We start from the raw sequence: 18,161 nt of genomic DNA, 5'->3' as shown, positions 1-18,161 counted from the left end.
CATCTGGCACCTGGCCTGAGCACCATGAGTGCTCGTAAAGCTGTGCCAAGGGCCCTGCAATAACCCCAGCTAGCTCCCTCAACACCCTGGGGTGGAGAGCATCTGGACCCGCTGACTTGATCTATGTCTATATCTGTAGCTTTTTTTTTTTTTTTTGCTGTTGCAGCACCTAGTTGTGTAGTGTGGAAATGTGACCAGGGACAAATAACAAAAATCCCTTCATAGTCTGACAGTGGGAAGACTTAGCTTGGACTAACTATACTAGTAGATCCTGTTGCAACACTGCACAAATCACGTGTAAATAGGGAAGAGTTAGGTTATTTTAGGGGGAGGTGGAAGGGAGTATGTTTAGTCTGATACTGGGCAATAGCTTCTGCAGGCTCCTTTGTGGGCTCAGTTGCCTCCTCGCATAGCTCTTGCTCTACTCTTGACTCCATTCTCTCTCATCCTCTCTTCCTATTTGCTATCTCACAGTTGGTCAAGAAGTTGCTGGCATAGATGATCCTGCATCAAACGGGAGGTTAGATTAGATGGCCTCTTGAGTTCCCTTCCAGCCTGTTTTCCTATGTTTCTACTTTATGGCAGCCACAGTTTTTTAAGTAGTACGCCAGACTCTCCGTCATCTCTGGATCAGGCCTGGTATTTCTTGTAGTATGTTGCTAATGTCTTGAGTGCCACTTCTGGCTTTTTGTAATTCTAGGAGGGATCTCAACAGAAACCATTTCTTCACTAAACAAGTGGCCTGTAAAGACTTCTTGGGGGTTATGACACAGAATAAGAGAAAAGTGCATGCAAGTACATTAGACACTGCATGTCTTAACTTCTGTCCCCGCTGTGTCTTGCCCTCAGTGCTCTCCTTTACTTTTGTGGAGAGTCAATTTCTGTCTTTCTGTCCTTGCATCTCTAGTATCATAGGGCCTCTGGGGTAGGCAACCATTTTACTTCCCCCTTCTGGGCAGGTTCTCCTTCAGACATGTTTTCAATTCCTTCCCCCGTTTTGTTGGTGCAGCTGTGAGCCCTCTGAGAGGGAGAAGCAGAAGTCAGAAGCCAAAGTCTAATGTTCTGTCTCTGTATGAAGGTAACTTCCCTGTTCAGAAAGCTACTATGAAGGGGTATCCTTTTATTTGTCCACTTATACGAGGATTTCCAGGAAATTATTAAGAAGGTCTGGATAAACCTAATGCTGCCATCTCCAAGGCAGTGTGCTGCATTTATCTGATTTCCAAGGAATGGTGAATTTCTCGTGAGAGTATGTATAATGAACATATAGACAGCCTCTCAACTGGACTATCTTATGGTTCAGACAAGTGTCCATCTAGGAGTCTGAGCCATTTTCCAGAAGTCACAAAGGTCATCTCAGCTAGTTCTGCCTGTGACTTGCTTCAAAAGTAATAACAACAACACTGATAATAATAATAAAAAAAAACCTTTCAAGGCCTGAGGTCTGAATCATGTGGCCTTGTTGGATTAAAAGCAAGTGCTGAATATATGGGTCCATCTCTGGCCTAGTTCTTCTGTGCAGTATCTTCGTGTTCATATTTAAGTTGGTGTCTTTGTTGCTTACCAGTAGCTCACTAGCAAAGAAATCTGTGACAATGGACATGAGAGTTTTGCCCAAGTGGCACATTGCCTTTTAGGAAAGAGATTTTCTGGAAAAGCACTGGATCACCCTGGCAGGACTCGCATAGTGAGAAGACAAACTTTCTGGAATTGGAGAAGTCCTCTTCTTTCTCCTTCACTTGCCAGGCCACTTTAGTCTTTGTGAATCTCTTTCTCTAAGGCCCTTACAATTCTCAGTATGAGATACCTTATAGGATAAGCATATAAGAAACAGAAGCTATTATGTAAGCATCTATACAGACATTTTTCAGTGTCAGGGAAGGAAATCATTCCCTCTTTTCCCCATTACTCTCTCAAGAAAGAAACAGATTCCAGTTTTCTCCATTTACAACAGGTTGGATCATGGAAAATTTTTGGTATTTTCCATCAGCTGGAAGATGTGTACTGTTGGGGGTTTGGGATAAGTTATTCTTACACCTGAAAGCAGAAACACTTTGTAATGGTCTCCTCTATGCCATTTAAAGCAGGACTGGCTTCTGAAGGTGGCAATGTTAAACCTGCCTTACTCCAGATCCCCAGTTTACCCCTTTGTAAACTGCCAAGGCCTGCTACACCTTGATGTATATGCTGTGTGAATTGGGAGGCTGCTTCTGAGTCCTAGAGTATTCCTGGTTGCATCTGATGGGTCTGGGAAGACCTTCATTCCTATTTGTCTCTCTCAAGACCCTTAGTCCAGTACCAAAACTTTATGTATCCTGATGGCACAAATCCTGGCCTGTATACTCTGCTCATGGCCCTACTTGTTCTATCTGTGCCTTATGGCACTAAATTGCCTTAGGGATGTAAATTGTGCTCTCCGGCTGCCACCTTAAGACACGCCCATGCCTTGGAGATTTCACTTCGTCATCCCTCACATAGCCTGTTGGCTTCTCCCTGTTGGTGTCAGTCTGTTTGGACCCCTTGGCCCTGTCCTCTTTGGTACTAGGCTGCCCTGGCCCTTTGCATGGTTGCTTACTCACTGCCTGAGAACTACTTAACTTTTCCCTACAGTACCCACTGGACCCGAGACTCTTGAAGAGCTCCGTCCTGGCCTCAGTCCTGACAGTGTTGAATGCCTTTCAGGGAACCTCACCTGCATCCTCCACCAGCTTTGTTGCCACTTCCCAAAATCTCCTTTTTAACAGCCTGCAACAGTGGCTTTAGGCTCTGAGTGCCGGGTCCTGGCTCTGCCTGCCTTCAGCTCCCAACATGCAGATTTCTCATTTTAATGGAGAAACGCATGGATTTTCAGTTTTTGCAAAGAGCTCTCTGCAGGCTGGCAGAGTTCCAGTATACAAGGGGCTGGGAGAGCAAGAGGAGAGCGGTGAGGCAGGAGATGCCATGTGCATGTAGATGAACATGTGGCCACCAGACAGCAGCTCCAAGTTTTTTGCGGGGAGGAGGGGATTCAGGCCCCCATAGTGAGGGAGGGAGTTGGGCAGGGCTGGGGTTGGTGCTGCTGCCCAGCTGAGCGGTGCATGGGGCTGGGGGCCTGGGCTGGAATGCATAGTCGCAGGGCCCCGGTGGGGAGTGGGGATGGGGTTGCAGACAACTTGTCTGGGAGGGGAGGGGCTGGCTCCTCACCACTGCACACATTCATGGGGGAACGGGGGACACACATGCCCCTTAGATCTGTGCATGAGGCAGGGGTGGGTTGGGGGCTGGCCACTGCGGGCTTGGGACTCCCCTCCCTGCTGCCTTCCTCCTCTGTGGCCCAGTGGGTGGCAGGGCCATGAGGCAAAGCTCCTTGCTGCTGCAAGCTCCATGCTGCCCTGGCAAAGTGCCCCCTGCCTCCCAGCAGCAGTGGGGGTGGCAGAGTTGGACCCCTCGCTGCTGCTGGGGTCCAGGGGGCACCTCGCCAGGGCAGTGCAGCGTATGTAGCAGCAAGGAGCTTCCCCACCTGTCTTCACTCTGCTTTGCTGCACCAGATCCCACCCGCTGAGCACAGAGGCCCCAGGGGGAGGGTAGCCTGCACCCGCCCCCCCCTCCCCCCTATGGCTCTGCTTTGGTCCTGCCACCTGTGGTGGAGGGGGAGCTGGACTTGTGCTCTGCTCCCTGCTTGGGCCGCAGCAGCTGCCATCTCCTGTGCTGCTCTGGGAGGCTGCAGACCTGGGTCCCTGGCCCTGTAGCCCTGACTGCTAGAAGCCCCCTCTAGCAGGGCTGGGGCGGTGGGGGGCAAGGGTCACCAGGGCCAGGGGGCTGTGGCTTGGGAGTGAGGGGCCTGGACCTGAGTCCTGTTGAGTGAAGGGGGCAATGGGAGCTCTGATGCGTGGGACCACGATAAAAAAAACCCTAAATCAAATACCAAAATTTATAGGTATTTAGAATGTATTTTATTATAGTGATTGGGGCACTGGTAGGCTTCCAAATTGCTTAAAAATTGTAAATATATCAATAAAACATTGTGTTCAATTGATACCTATATATATAGTGCTGTTTCATTTTAATTGTGGATTTGGTGGTTTTATCAGAGGATTTGCAGACTTTTAAAAAAAAAATCAAACAATTTGCAGCAGAAAACCAGGACCCCTGCTTTTTATATCTCCCAGGGCTCAAACTCTTCTGATCATGTGATCTTCTGACCAGTTGCAGCAGTGTTCCCTCAAAGCCAGCCCTCATCTGCTGCAGTTTGCCTTTCTATTTGTCTAGAGCACTCCCCTGTTGCCTTGCAGCTGGCTCTGAAGTAGCTAGCTACCCTCCAGCTCTACAGCTTTTGGCTTCCTCTTGTTGCTTTTCCTTCTGCAGGTCTCCCTGCCTCAGCTGACTACATCAAATTGCAGCCTTCTAATGCTGCCTTATTACTGTCTAAGTAGAAGGGATTAAGAAACCCTGTACACATCACTGCCTACTGTGAAATCTACTATAGTCAACTACTTTATTTATATAGTATTTATTCTAGGTATGTTATGTGAAATCCTGGTCCCGGAGATGTCAGTAGCAAAAATCCCATTGATTTCAGTAGGACCAGGATCTTATCTTTGTTTTTTGGGGTGGGGTGGGGTGTGCAGCGGTGAAGTAGGCTATGGGAGAAAGTTGTAAACTATTTTTATATGAATAGTTACTTTGATTTAATTTACAGGTTATGGTAAAACCTGGATTTTTTCCTTTTTTTTTTTTTCATTATGTGCTGTCTGGTGAACTCACACTCACTCCTGTGCTAGTGCGTTAGAAATGCTTTTTTCCCCTAGAAAAGCATAAGCTTTGTTAAGTCTGGTATTAAATTTAGGAATGTAATTCAGTATGTTAGTTGAATAATTACACTTTACGTGAAAAATAGATTGGCCTTAACTGAACACTATTTTTCCTCTGTCCATAATTCCCACTGTGTGCAAGCATAAAAGGAGGATGTAGTAAATCTGAGTTCTGACATTCTTAATGTGTACAAGGCCATTTGTATGATTTACAACAACTGAACTACCAGCAGTCTTGTACTCTTTTAGGATCCATGTATTTTTTTCCTTGACATCGTTGAGAAAGTTATGGAAATGTTGAGGTAAAATTGGACCTTTCCATTGTGGCTTACATGTCAGTATATTTTAATAACAGGTTCTTCTGAAAGGAGATTTTATTTGTGAAATTTGTAACTGGCTGCAATCACTGTGCAAAGAAAATACTTAGCCATTAACACCGAAGAACTTTTTTGAAATATGTCATTTTTTCATGAAAGCTTACAACTATATATGCATTTTCTGTGACTGATTTCCAGTATACTTAATATAGGCTTTCCTACCCTTAAGTACTGCAAGAAAGAAAATCTTTATGCTTTAGTAATATGCAAACCTGAAAGAGGTCAATATCGTTTAGAAAATAAAATACCATTAAAGCTTCTAGTGATATTCTCCTTCTGTTCTCCCCTTAAGAGTTTGATAGATTAAATCAACTACACTTTCAGTATCTTAGTATTCCTATGAATAATTGTCTTTTTACTCCTCCATCTCAATTCTTTTAATTAGGGCTGTCAATTAATAATTGGTAACATGCAATTACTGCAAGAACCAATTAATGCATTAATTTTTTAACATATTAATTGTGCACGTGGTTTTGGAGCCTCTGCCCTGGCTGCCCTGCCCTGCTGCCATTATTACCATCTCCAGGCCACCTCGTGGGGTAGTGTTGATGGTGCAGAGTTGCCATAGGGCAGCCTGGGCATGGGCATGGGGTAGCTGCAGCAGGAAGTGAGGGAGTGGGGCACACCCACCCATGCACCTACCCACAACCCCTATCCAGGGCCCTGAGCAGCCAGGTTGGCAGCACTGGGGTTCAGGGAAGGTGGTGCTGAGCCGCAGCAAGGCTACCTGGCACCCTCGGGCCCCACGGCTCAGGCTTGGGGTGGGTCAGGACTGCCTGGGCGCTCTGGCACAAGCTGCCTCTGGGCCTGTGGGTCCCTGTGCATCCTCAGTCTGGGCCTGTGCCAGAGCTCCTAGGTGGTCCCAGGCCACTGCTGCTGTGGCAAGGCTGGGGTGAGCCTACTGCCTCGGGCCCTGCTCAGGTAGGGGGCACACCCTGGGCCAAGGGCATCTGAGTAGGAACCTGGCTCAGATTGGGCATCCTGTCAGGGCATGCAGGGGTCCTTCCTCCCCAGGCTTCAGGCCCCCCTGTGAGCAACCTCCCTCCCTGGGCTCTAAATCCCACATACATACCCATAGCCTTCCACACCATCACAAATTCCCCTCCACAGACATACCCTATACCCACCCTCAACCATACAAAGTACCTGCATTATTTTGCATAATTCTGAGGTTTTTGTGCACATAATTTTGAGTTTTTAGCTGTGTGATTAAAATCTCAATTACTAATGACTAATTTTTTAAAATCACGCAACTAATTGCCATCGATTTTTTTAATCGTTTGACAGCCCTACTTTAATATGTTTACCTTTTTTCCTTCCTTAAAAGCACGTATGTGACTAAATGCCTCAGTTACTTGAATATGAGGCAGAGCTAAGAATTATTGTACCATTGTTTGTCTGCATTACAGAAACCCCCATGTTTGGGATACCCAGTCACAGTTACCATGTTAATATGTTTTCAGGACAATATTCTTTAGGTGTTGTCAAAATAAAGTTCTGTATTGCAGAATAGATTACAGTAAACTGTGTTCCTGGGGTGGTGGGTGGCGATGCTTCATCCCCTCCTGCCCACGTGTACCCCCTAGGGCCTTTCCAAGTACCCCCAGGAGTACCTGGTTGACAACCCCTGGCTTAGCAAAATCATCAAAATAAAGTACAGTCCTGTATAGAAGTGCACCCATATATCAGTCCATATCGGATTGGCACCGATAAAAGGAAAATAGACACTATCAACAGTCAGCTTTTTTTGGCCGGTGTAGGCAGTAATGTCACTGATACATGCTGCGTGCAGCCACACCATGTACAAAGCCAGGAATATAGCCAGGCAGCATGGAGAGCAGCATCTGGCTGATTTGTGGTGGGGAAGCAGATGGAGGTCCCCACAGTGAGGGAGGGAATGGGGCAGGGGTAGGCATTGCCCAGCTGGCGTGGTGTGGGGCACGGGATGGAGCCTTGGGCAGCTCATCTGGGGGGGCACAGAGGGGCAGCTTCCAGCCCCTCTGCATATCCCCGGGGGATGCATCTAGGGCATGTGCTCCCTGGATTTGTGTGTAGGGCAAGGGTGGGCTGCCTGCTGTGGGCTTTGGGCCAGGGGCTGTGCCAGCCTCTTCCCAGCAGGGGATCTGGGCCAGGGCTGCGTATGGGGTGGGTGGCTGTGGTGCTGGGAAGGGGACTATGGAGTGAGCTAGAGCCACCCCAAAATTTGCCGTAGTCCTCCTCTAGCCCCCCTCCCAGTGCCGCCACCTGCCCTATCCTCATCCACCCTGAGCATAGCCTTGGTTCAGCCCCCGACACTGGGAAGAGGCTGGTGCAGCCCCTGTGCCTGAACCCACAGCAGGCAGCCTGCCCTTGCCCCTTGTACAAATCTTGGGGGCGCATGCCCCCATACCTCCCTTAGGGTGCGTGCAGCAGCCAGGAGCTGCACCCCCCGCTTCCCACCTCCCTGTGCCTCCCAGATGAGCCTCCCATGGCTCTATCCCGCACCCTGCCTTGCCTCAGCTGATCAGCACCTGCCCCTGCCTCAACCCCACTCCCTCCCTCACCACGGGGGCCTCGATCTGCCCCCCTCATGCTTCTTCCCCCTACAGACTTACCGACTGGATGCTGGTCTCCAGGCTACTGGGCTGCGTGTCGGCTATCGGATCAGTATCTGACAAAAAAATCTTTATTGGTGCACCCCTAGTCCTTTGGGGAGCCTATGGGTGGGGGGTGGAAAACAGTTTGCACATGCTCAGCAGAGACTTCATGAAATAAAATGTTTGCTACTTACTTAAGTGAGTATTGTCCATTCTGTTCTCTGAAGAAGCTACAGGGCATATGGGGCTGGAGGGAATATGCAATTAAAACCATATCAGAATGAATATGGGCAGTCCTCAACTTACAATGTTTCGAGTTATAACGTTTAATTCTTACAACTTTTATAAATTGACACCCTGTTTCAACTTTCTGACGTCAGTTTTGACTTTACAACGCTTGATCCGACGCTGCAACACACCAGCTAATGAGTTTGCTGCGTCACCCATCTCCCTGGAGAACACCTTCCTTGCACGCTTTCTTTAAGAAAGCAGACAAGACTCCAGAAAAACCTGCAGCCAAGACTCCTAAGAGGACACTAGCCAAGAGCCATTCAAAAAGTCCAGCCAAGAGCCTTTCAAAAAGTCCAACAAGTCATCTCAAAGAAGTCCTTCCAAATCAATATGATTGTTATTTACAATATATATATTAATGTAGCTATGTTACTTATCTGTAATTGATTGAGTACAAAATTCTGGGTTATTTTTGGTGAAAATAGGGTATTGGGCCTTGGTTCAGGAACGAATCCCCCATTTATAACACTGTTTCCTATGGGGAAAATCAGTTCCGAGTTGCAACATTTCACTTAAGATGCCGTTTTCAGGAACCAGTTGTGTCATAAGTCCGAGGACTGCCTATATGCACTTTAAGGGCTGAATTAAGTTTGCATAGTCATAGCTTTTGAGTTTTTTTCTGTGCAGCTTTAATAGGAATTTTTAAATGTAGTGTTTTATGTGTCATTACTTATAAACTTTTGCCCAGTACATTAATTACTCTGACTACTTGCTGGATTGCAGATTTTCAAACATTTCAGTAGGCTGGGCCACATTGCAATAACAAGATTGCCTCTCTGTCGTAGATCATTCTCCTTCAGTTTATGATCAAGTAGCCCTGTGGCAAATCAAGAAGTTTGTTATACAGAGATTTTATATGATTTTTTCCTCTTTCCTAAATGCTTTGTCCTTTTGTTTTGTTTTTTTGCTTGCTATTTCATCTTCTCTCAGTATCTGGTCTGTTATTCTCAGCTAGAATAGAAATGGAACCAACACCAAGTGACCAGCCAAATCTTTGAAAAGCCACAGTGATGCATAAACTGAAATTTAAGAATAGAGTCCTGGTTAATGTCTATCTAGCTTTTGAAGTGCAGAGTCATTTGACTATTTCTGATGAGTAAATGACTGTCTTTGTTTTATCGTTCCATTAAGAAAATAGCCGGTTTGTTCTTAAATAGATAAATGGCTTGATTACCCTTTTTCATAATGTTAATAAAGTAGATGACTCAAATGAAAGCACTTGCACACTGTTCATTATTAAAACAGGGTGGACCTGGCTCATTCTATTGAATTTATTTTTCGTGAGGCTGTGCCTTTTTGTGCCCTTTGTCTCTTGGAGTTAGCTCTACTCTTCCCTTCCTACTATTAGCAGAACTTCTAGAGTGATCTTATATGGGTCTGCTTTTCTGTCACTTGTATTACTTTGGTAAGCTGTCATTTTACTTTGAAGGCTGTGTTCTGAAGAACCTGTTTGCTGACAGTCCGTTAATTGGCTTTTGTATTTAGTGGGCTACTAATTCATGGTAGAAATTCATTTAAGTATATTGGGGTGGAGAGGTTGTTTTAAATTATTTTTAATCTGTGCCTTATTCCATGAAATGCACATCTGTTGTTAAAACATATTTTTAGAAAATACTTTGCAACTTAAAATAATAATTACTGCCTGTCAAAACTTTTAATAGCACGCTTTGCCATTTCAGTACTTACACCCATAACATTTTGCTGGGAGATACTTCACCCCAATATCGGTTTGTATTGAACCAATAGCTTGAGGCATATTTTACTTTCAATTGAATTGTATCCAATGGTCAGGTTATGTAAAATAAATAATGCTCAAAACAGCTTACAATTGTGATATTTTTTTATAGCATGGTTAAAAAATTGGGCTGTGCAAATCTAGGTGTTGTACTCTTCAGAAGTATATCTCCGCTCTAAATTCACCCACATTGTTTTGTTTACAAAAGCATAGTCTTCCTGATAGATTGTGAAATTAATGTGGTATATGTTATATGTAACATGTTATGCTACTGTCAGATAGTAAATCTCTTTCTGCACGTGACCTTTTAAAAAAATGTTTTGGAAAACACTTGTTTGTAGCAAGGGGTACTTTTTTTTCTGAAAACCTCTTCCTGTTAAGAAGTTGTCTTTTGAAAGAATATGCATCTTTTAATTATGGCTGATCAGTTTGACTTCCTGCTAATTTTCCAATTGCTTCATTTCTTCTGCATCTGAAACAAAATAGTAGTTTGCAGGATGGGTTTGATAATAGATGGTCGACACTGAGGAGGGGAGAGGATAGCACAGCTTCAAATTAATAGGACCATAAGAACTAGAGCTGAAAAACAGCTAGCAGGTTGTATGATTTTTTATGCCCTGCTACATCTCTGAGTAGTGGAGTTACTTCCTACGGTACGTTTTTGAATTCTCTACGGTACGTTTTTGAATCCTCTGTCTGGTTCATTTTTAAATTGTGCTTTCTTTATGAAAAGTTACTCTGTGAAATGCTGTTGTGAGGATCCTACATTAAACAATTTTCAATTATGTCTCTATTAAATGTTCTTGCTCAAAACAAAGTGAACATTTCAGAAACTTCAGTGATTAGTCTACAGCTATTCCATTTTGCAGATTGAAACACTAATGGATTGTTACTGTTACTGGCCCTAGCTGTCTAACGCTTTTAGTAACACCGTAGATCATTCATGGTCAATGTTTTTGGCAGGGATAGCACAAATTAGCCCTGCACACTCTTGGAGTGTCACTCTAATCCCCTTCCCCTGCCGGATCTACTGTTCTGCTTTCTGTTTCCTGCCCTGTGCTCCTTGCCTGATCTGCCACTGATTTTTTTTTCTTCCTGTTCATTCTGCTGCTCTGCTTTCTGCTTCCTGTCCTGTCTGCTGGTGTAATACCTGCCCCCTTCCTGACCTGCGGCCTATGCCACTTGTGGCATAGGTATTGCAGGTTGGCTATCTCTGATGTATTGTACATTGGCAGACGTAACATTTGGGAGTAGCTTAAATCTTTTTCTTTATTTATTTTTTCATAGCTTGGTGATCCATCTATTTTCCCTGCTGTCATTGTGGAACATGTTCCTAGTGCAGACCTCCTACACAATTACTCTGGCTTATCCTGTGTTGATGAACCTAATGACATGATTACCGAAAGTTCATTGGACGTTGCAGAAGAGCAAATCATAGAAGATGATGATATCACTCTGACAGGTTCGTTGCTTTAACAGGGTGGCAGTGGCTTTCAATGAAGAACTTTTCCTTACAAAGCAAAAATGAAACAGACCTATGCCAGAGCCAAGTATGAAAGATAAGTTATAGGGGAAATGTAAAGGGCTGCATAGAATCTCTTACCATGTTCTTTACTACTAGGTCTGTTTTAAAACAAAACTTAAGGTACTGGCAATAAAGGTAAGTAGACTTGTTACAGTATACTTGATGTATGTGCCTAGTGCTTTGCATTTTTTTTACAAAATGCAATATATCTTATTAGAACAGCAGTGGAAACTGTGGAAGATGTCCAGTGTAAGCAAAACTGTGGTGCTGTTGGAAAAAACAAGTAGCAAAAACTTCTCCCCCAGCTGAATGTTATGACCCTGCCTTTTCCAAAATCATGAAAAAAGCAAGCCGAAAATATTTTTATAAATGAGAATTGCTATTTTATTACTAATTTCTTGTTAGTACTATACATTATGAAGATGATGATATATATCCTGCATATGAATTTACAGTCTAAATTGGACAATTAATGCACTATATGTGCCAGAAGGCCCCACTCAAACGTTTCTCAGACTTTGTACTTTTATTTTTGTAAGGTATTTGTTCATATTTTCTTGTGGATACCTGGCTTTAGGGGTGGGTACCTGGCTTTTCAGAACTTTTTTGATAAAAGCAGGTATCTATAGCAAGAAGTAAACTAGACTTTTGATGTAGTTTTACTGTTTTAACTACCTGAAGATGCACTAATAGCTTTAAAATATATAGGAGGAATGATGGTTAGAGTTATAAAAGTAAGTGTAAAAAATGCAAAAGATAATTTGCAACATTTAACAGTGGCTTAGTTTGATGACATGGGTGTTTATATAAAACTCTGTTAGTGAAGAGGGACTGAGAAGAAGAGAAAACAAATGTAGGACCCTGATGAGGAAGGCTTATTTGCAGTATCATTGGTAGCTCAGATCTTTCAGGCAGATACTGAGTACACAGACGGTGCAAAGTGATCCTTCAGAAGGTGTAAAGCGTTGCAGGGAGTGGACATCTTCCCAGAATTTTGATCTAGGTGATAGTAGTATCTATTTTTGTTTTGCTTTTTTCCAGTGAGGAGGTCACAGACATGTAGTCTCAAGTGTTGGTGAATGGTAGTGAGATTGCCTGAAAGTCTAACCTCTCAACCAGAACAGTTTTCAAAGTCATGCTCTTAATATTTTGAGTCCTTTCACATGTGATAACCTTGGCTAAAATGTCTGACAGAAGTTTATTCTCCTACCATGCAACTTTTTGTACTGGATGTGTGCCCATATTTAAAAACAAAACTAAAACCCACTTGGCAGGAATTATTCTCAGCGGAGTTTTATTTGAAGAGTTTGCCCCCTTTTTCCATTAGTGAGTTATCCATGAACAAAACAGAGTTTTACAGATGTGTTAGCTCAAGGCTTTTCAGTAATTTCTGTCATGATCTCATGTCAATTTTGGGCTGTTTGCTAACTACTGACTAGAACGCTGACTTAAATCCCTTGCTGCTTGTATTTGTTATTTCCAGGGATCCTGGTTTTCTCTGATAAAAATAAAATAAAATCCCCCCATTTTAGTTTTAAAAAAGTAACCCAAAATCCACATTTTTCCATGATTAAAATGAAACACCACTAATATAGATAGTGATATAGATATATATCAACTATATTAGATATATATCTACTTATATACATATATATATATATATACACACACAAACGCGCGCGCTATATAAATATATATATAGTAGTGTTTCATTTTAATCATGGAAGAATGTGGATTTTGGTTTACTTATTTTAAACCAAAAATTGGGGATTTTTTACAATCAGAGCAAACCGGGATCCCTGGTTATTTCTAATGTGTAATTGGATGGCTGATAATTTCCATTTCTTAAAAGCACCTCATTCCAGAGTCTTTTGAGCTGTGGAAATGGTATAAACCTGAATTAGCTTCAAATTTTTTTGGGCTAATGGGTTGGCCCAACCTTTCCCACCAGCAGCCTTGTGGTCATTTGCTGGTCACGCAAGGCTTGTACTGTGCTGCGGTCTTCCTCAACGTCCCCAGAGACTGGAAACCTGTCATGCTTGCAGCCCATGATTTCACAGAGCCTATGGAGTCGCATACAGCCTATGGCACTGGGTATGGTGCTGCATGTGTGGTCAAAACTTGCTTAACCACCTTCCCCACCCCAAGCTGAGCACCACCCCCACTTATTTCATGCTATAAAGATAAGGACTCTCCCATTTTTTTCATCCAATTTAAACTGCCACCCTATGGAAAGCATAGTGGCTCCTCTGCCTCTGGGGGCACTAACAGAATCTCTCTTATTAGGATTCAGGATTAAAATACCAATTTTTTAAATGTTAGAGTGCCATTGTAGCTAGTGATGGTCCAGGAATTCTGCAAGAGTCAGGGATTTCTTAAGGTGGTATCTTTTATGGTACCAACTACATAGTTGGGGTACAGTTAGGTAAGGCGTTCTTCTTCGGGTCACTGTGTCTAACTCTATCCCAGCTATGCAGTTGGTCCAGTAAAAGATACCACCCTATGAAATTCTTGCCTTTTGTATTTATTAAGGGACATATGTATCTAGTATATGCACATATCTAATGTATATGTATGTAGTGAAGTGCAAACTTCACTACAGTGCTTACCTAGTATGGTTATTGCCTATATGCAAAGCACACATTCTCACCTAAGAAGATATTTCTCTTTTCACTACAGGGGAATCCTAGGTATTGTATTTTTTTCCTTTTTTACCTTCCCCTGTTGCTCTGAGCATACATGTGGTCTATAAGGCTCTGCATACACAGTCATTTCCATATGACCATAGGAATGCTGATACATATAGTCTTTGGGCTATATGTAAAAAGTAGCACTTTCTCCCTCTTTCTCCTAAGTTTCTTGGAGAAATCTGCAAGAATTTATTTTTAATATAAACCATAGCCATTACTTCAATTCTAATTTTGAACATGATGCAAGATACCCTTTTGAAATTGCCAGATAAAAGAAGTGATTTTTACAGTGACTGTTCCAGTTACTACATTTATCCAAATTATAAATCTTTTTTATTATTTTTAGTGACAGACATGCTTCATTTAACACTATAGCTCTCATTCTCTGTTAAAACATAGAAAGATACAGCAGTGTTAGTCTGAAGTCAGGCAGAATGCAGGGTGGAGATGAACTTTATGGACTAGCTAAATCAGAGATGCATAAGTTTTTATGAGCCTGAAAGCTCATCAGAGGAAATGAGCTTGGGCTCATGAAAGCTTATGCAACTCTGATTTAGTTAATCTATAAAGTGCACCTTTACTTTCCTTGTATATTAAAAGCATGTTACACTGAGAAATTGCAGTAGATTATATTGTCAGTAGCTGCTGATCTAAGGAGACTGCAAATAATAATTAGAAGAGGAGTAATAAAAGTTTGCTTTTTTTCTTTAAAACATGCTTGACTTTGAGGTACATTCTGTATTGAACAGGCTACGTTCTTTCTGCTGGGAAGAATGTGGGGCAGTATTTTAGGTAGCATAAATTTTAAGAGAAAATGTTTTGTTAGACTGTATACCTTGCTATTTTTTTAACAGTAATTATAAATAATGTACCTAACAGTGAGCAACTAATTGGATTACTCAAATTATTGATACCCCTTCTCTACCCCCTGTATTGGAGTGTGCTTTTTATTTAAGAACAGTTTATTTAAAAAAAGCCCCAAATAGCAATAAACTCAGGTTAATTTGTCACTCTAATGGTGAATTATCCAGTAACAATAGTTTATCAGGAGTTGATAATAGGGTGTGGGAGGAGCTGGCAGGAAATTGGAACAATGGTGAATCAAACCTTAGTAGTAAATTATCCCATAGCTAGTTAACCACAGTGTACTGTGTTTGGATGAAAGAGAATGTTGTAACACAGATGAATGCATGTTCTGATTGGGGAGGTGCCAGTAGGAACAAATAGAAAAAAGACTTTCAATTGTTATGTACCAGTAATTAAATTGTACAGGCCTGAGTACATTAGGACCCACAAGAGTGACTTACAGTAGTTACAAGTGCTGAATTTGAATGCCAAGTAATCTTGAGAGGGTGTTTCTGCTGAAATACAATTCTCTTCACCCCCCTCCCACTATTAAAGTAACTTACATGAATTGAGCAATAACTCTTGAGTCATCATGAGTATGTAGATTACACAACGCTGTAATAGTACCCACAGACTGAACAATGTCTCTTGAAAAATGTGTGTTTTTAAAGCAATATTTTGCTATATCCCCCAATTTTAAGTGTTCTTAAATTATAATTGGGTTAGAGTGCTAGGCAACAACTAGATTGGAGTTCAAATTATAATAATTTCTTCTGAAAAAAGTCACTAAATCTGTAGCTCTAACTTTGTGACTTCCCTTTTTTCTTGCTTTTGCTGTTATTTTGAGTCTCCGGGTCTCTGTTTCTGTCTGTAGTGGAATCAGGGCTGAATTTAAATACAGCTGTAACTGGCACAGTCCTTCACAGCTTAGACAACAGGCCTTATTGTCTGCGCTTTGAAGCTGATTGTCACAAATGCCAACAACCAGAGCATGCTGTAGGAAGTGTGGGGTTGTATGAATGTAACTAGTGGACAGCAAAAGCATTTAAGTACAAGTGGAAATTACTCACTCAAGCAGCCACAGTGTTAGGAACCCAGCTGTATACAGCATTTCAGGGTTTGTTTTTTGTTTTAATGTATTTAATTACACCAAATAAAGCTCATTTTATCATATTATATAGAGATTTAGATTGTGAGGGGAATCATAGGTTCTGATTTCAGCTGTTACTGTCTTACCATAAGTAAGACAACAGCCATGGAGCAGGGGTCATGCTAAGCTACTACTTGTGATAACAGTAGGTCATATTCTGTTCCACTTATTAGGTATGTAAATAGACGTAGAAACCTAAGTGAGAATGTATTTCACTGAAAATCCATTAATGTATCTACATTTGGAACAACCACCATCTTATCCTTCAACTGGAGTCACTAAAAAGCAGTAAGGGGGAGGCAGACCCACTGACCCTTCGGATTAATAATTTTTTCAGTGTGGAATGGAATCTGACCCTAGGGGTGCAATTCCACAAACACCATGGTAGTAAAGGCAATGCTGAATAGTGTTTGCCATGAATGTATGGCTTGATAGGGCTTTACTTAAATAATAAGGCAAAATGATAGTGCATGGAGAAAGAAAGCCATTACTACTTATTCAAGGTACCATTTCCAATGTGCGTTTTTTGTAGTGAATATAGCGCAAGTGTAAGTTGCAACACTTGGAGTAGATATTAAAGAAGGCTTCACAAGTGTACTTTTTGGGTATGCTTTAGACTGAATATATGTATTCTATTCCTGCTTAGTTTGAACAGTGTGGTTGAGGACTGGTTATACAAACTTGCCTGTGTTGTCCTTGGCGAGGTCTGTAAGAGGGTCAGACCTGGAACACACCTGGAGGGGACAGAGCTGCAACCTTTAATATGGGGCTGCAGCTTGAGACCTAGTCAGCACCATGAGTCATTATTCTCCTCCAGCTGCTCCAGAGGTTGCGGTAAGGAAGAGCAGCCCTCTGGAAGGCTGGAGCAGGTGGCTGGAGCAGCCAGAGGCAATCTGCATACCTTTAACAAAATGTGGATTGGATTAAATGGCTGGGGATCTGTACGCACTTAGTAAAATGCAGCCTGGATCCAAGCCCTTTGTGGGGCTGGATTTGGCTCATGGGCTACAGGTTGCCAAATCTCCCTGCAAGTGTGGACCAAGATAGTTCTCTGTAGCAGAACACTTAGTGGCTCAGTGAGAATGAACTTCAAGCAATGGGGGAAGCTAGAGTAATTTCTTATATATATTTTGACCTTCAGTCCATTTTTTTTTCAAGTTTGAGATTGAAATCTTGAAATCACTGACAGCTGTGTATACGACAACTACGATGAAGTCTTCAGTAAATTCCATTGGTTATCAAAATCTTCTGGCACTGAATATTTTGTTCTGTGTTGCACTGATTCCCAGCCCACTGCTGGTGTGCACAATTCTTATTGCTAGTTATAATCTCCAAGAATCTGAATGTTTTACGAGTTATTTTTTGGATTATATATGTGCCCTCTTGTGGATGTTGTGATGGGATAAAATGTCATGCTATCTTTCTGTCCATCTACACTTAGGGGAGTAGAGAACAGAGTATTTTTGGTGAGTGCCTTGAGTTTGGAATTCACTCCCTTTGTTCACAAGAGACAGAGGTTGGCCATTTTATAAGGTCATGATCCAAAATACACTGTGTTTTCTAGTACTTTTTCCCCCCTGGGGCTTGTAGCCACAGGATTGTTTACTCCATATACCATCAGTGCGTGAAAGTGATAGAGGAAAAGGTGGGGAAGACTAGATGGCAGTTTAGAAAAAGCTATTTTTAAAAGTATCTTTTATTCTCCAAGATGCTTTGAACCTTCATTTCCATCCCATAAATATTTCCACTTATAAATTGTGTATATCAGCTAAATATAACCTTTTAGGCAAAAGTGCATAAAATTAAGCAGCTTGTAAAGCTTAGGTCCAAGCTGCAGCTTGTTACAAATGAAATATTGTCTCTTACCTGCAGTTGAAGCATCTTGTCATAGTTTCATAGTTAGTAGGGTTGGAAGGGACCTGAGCAGATCATCAAGTCCAACCCCCTGTCATGGCAGGAAAGAGTACTGGGGTCAAACAACCCCGGCAAGGTGATTCTCAAGCCTTGTCTTAAAGACCCCCAGGGTAGGAGCCTGCACCACTTCTCTTGGAAGTTGGTTCCAGATTCTAGCCACCCTGACAGTGAAGTAGTGCCTCCTGATGTTTAGTCTGAATCTACCCTCTGCCAGCTTGTGACCGTTATTTTTTGTCACTCCTGGCAGTGCTCGGGGGAACAGGGACT

At 42.5% G+C, this 18,161-nt stretch overlaps 1 protein-coding gene across 9 annotated transcripts in view; it reads left to right on the top strand.

Moving 5' to 3' along the window:
• Window positions 1-18,161, top strand: part of ELF1 (E74 like ETS transcription factor 1) — a 115,293-nt gene that overhangs the window by 68,938 nt on the left and 28,194 nt on the right. For 8 of the 9 annotated variants that reach the window (XM_019529829.1, XM_019529827.1, XM_019529831.1 and 5 more), the window contains exons 3-4: window positions 11,057-11,231; window positions 17,853-17,865. In XM_019529829.1, the coding sequence (XP_019385374.1) occupies window positions 11,057-11,231; window positions 17,853-17,865 (188 nt within the window). The remainder of the gene's footprint in view (window positions 1-11,056; window positions 11,232-17,852; window positions 17,866-18,161) is intronic. The other variant, XM_019529836.1, reaches the window with a different exon arrangement.

Source organism: Crocodylus porosus, unplaced genomic scaffold (assembly GCF_001723895.1).
Source record: "Crocodylus porosus isolate Cpor-Errol unplaced genomic scaffold, CroPor_comp1, whole genome shotgun sequence".
Lineage (NCBI taxonomy): Eukaryota > Metazoa > Chordata > Crocodylia > Crocodylidae > Crocodylus > Crocodylus porosus.
This window is presented reverse-complemented; position numbering and strand designations above follow the sequence as displayed.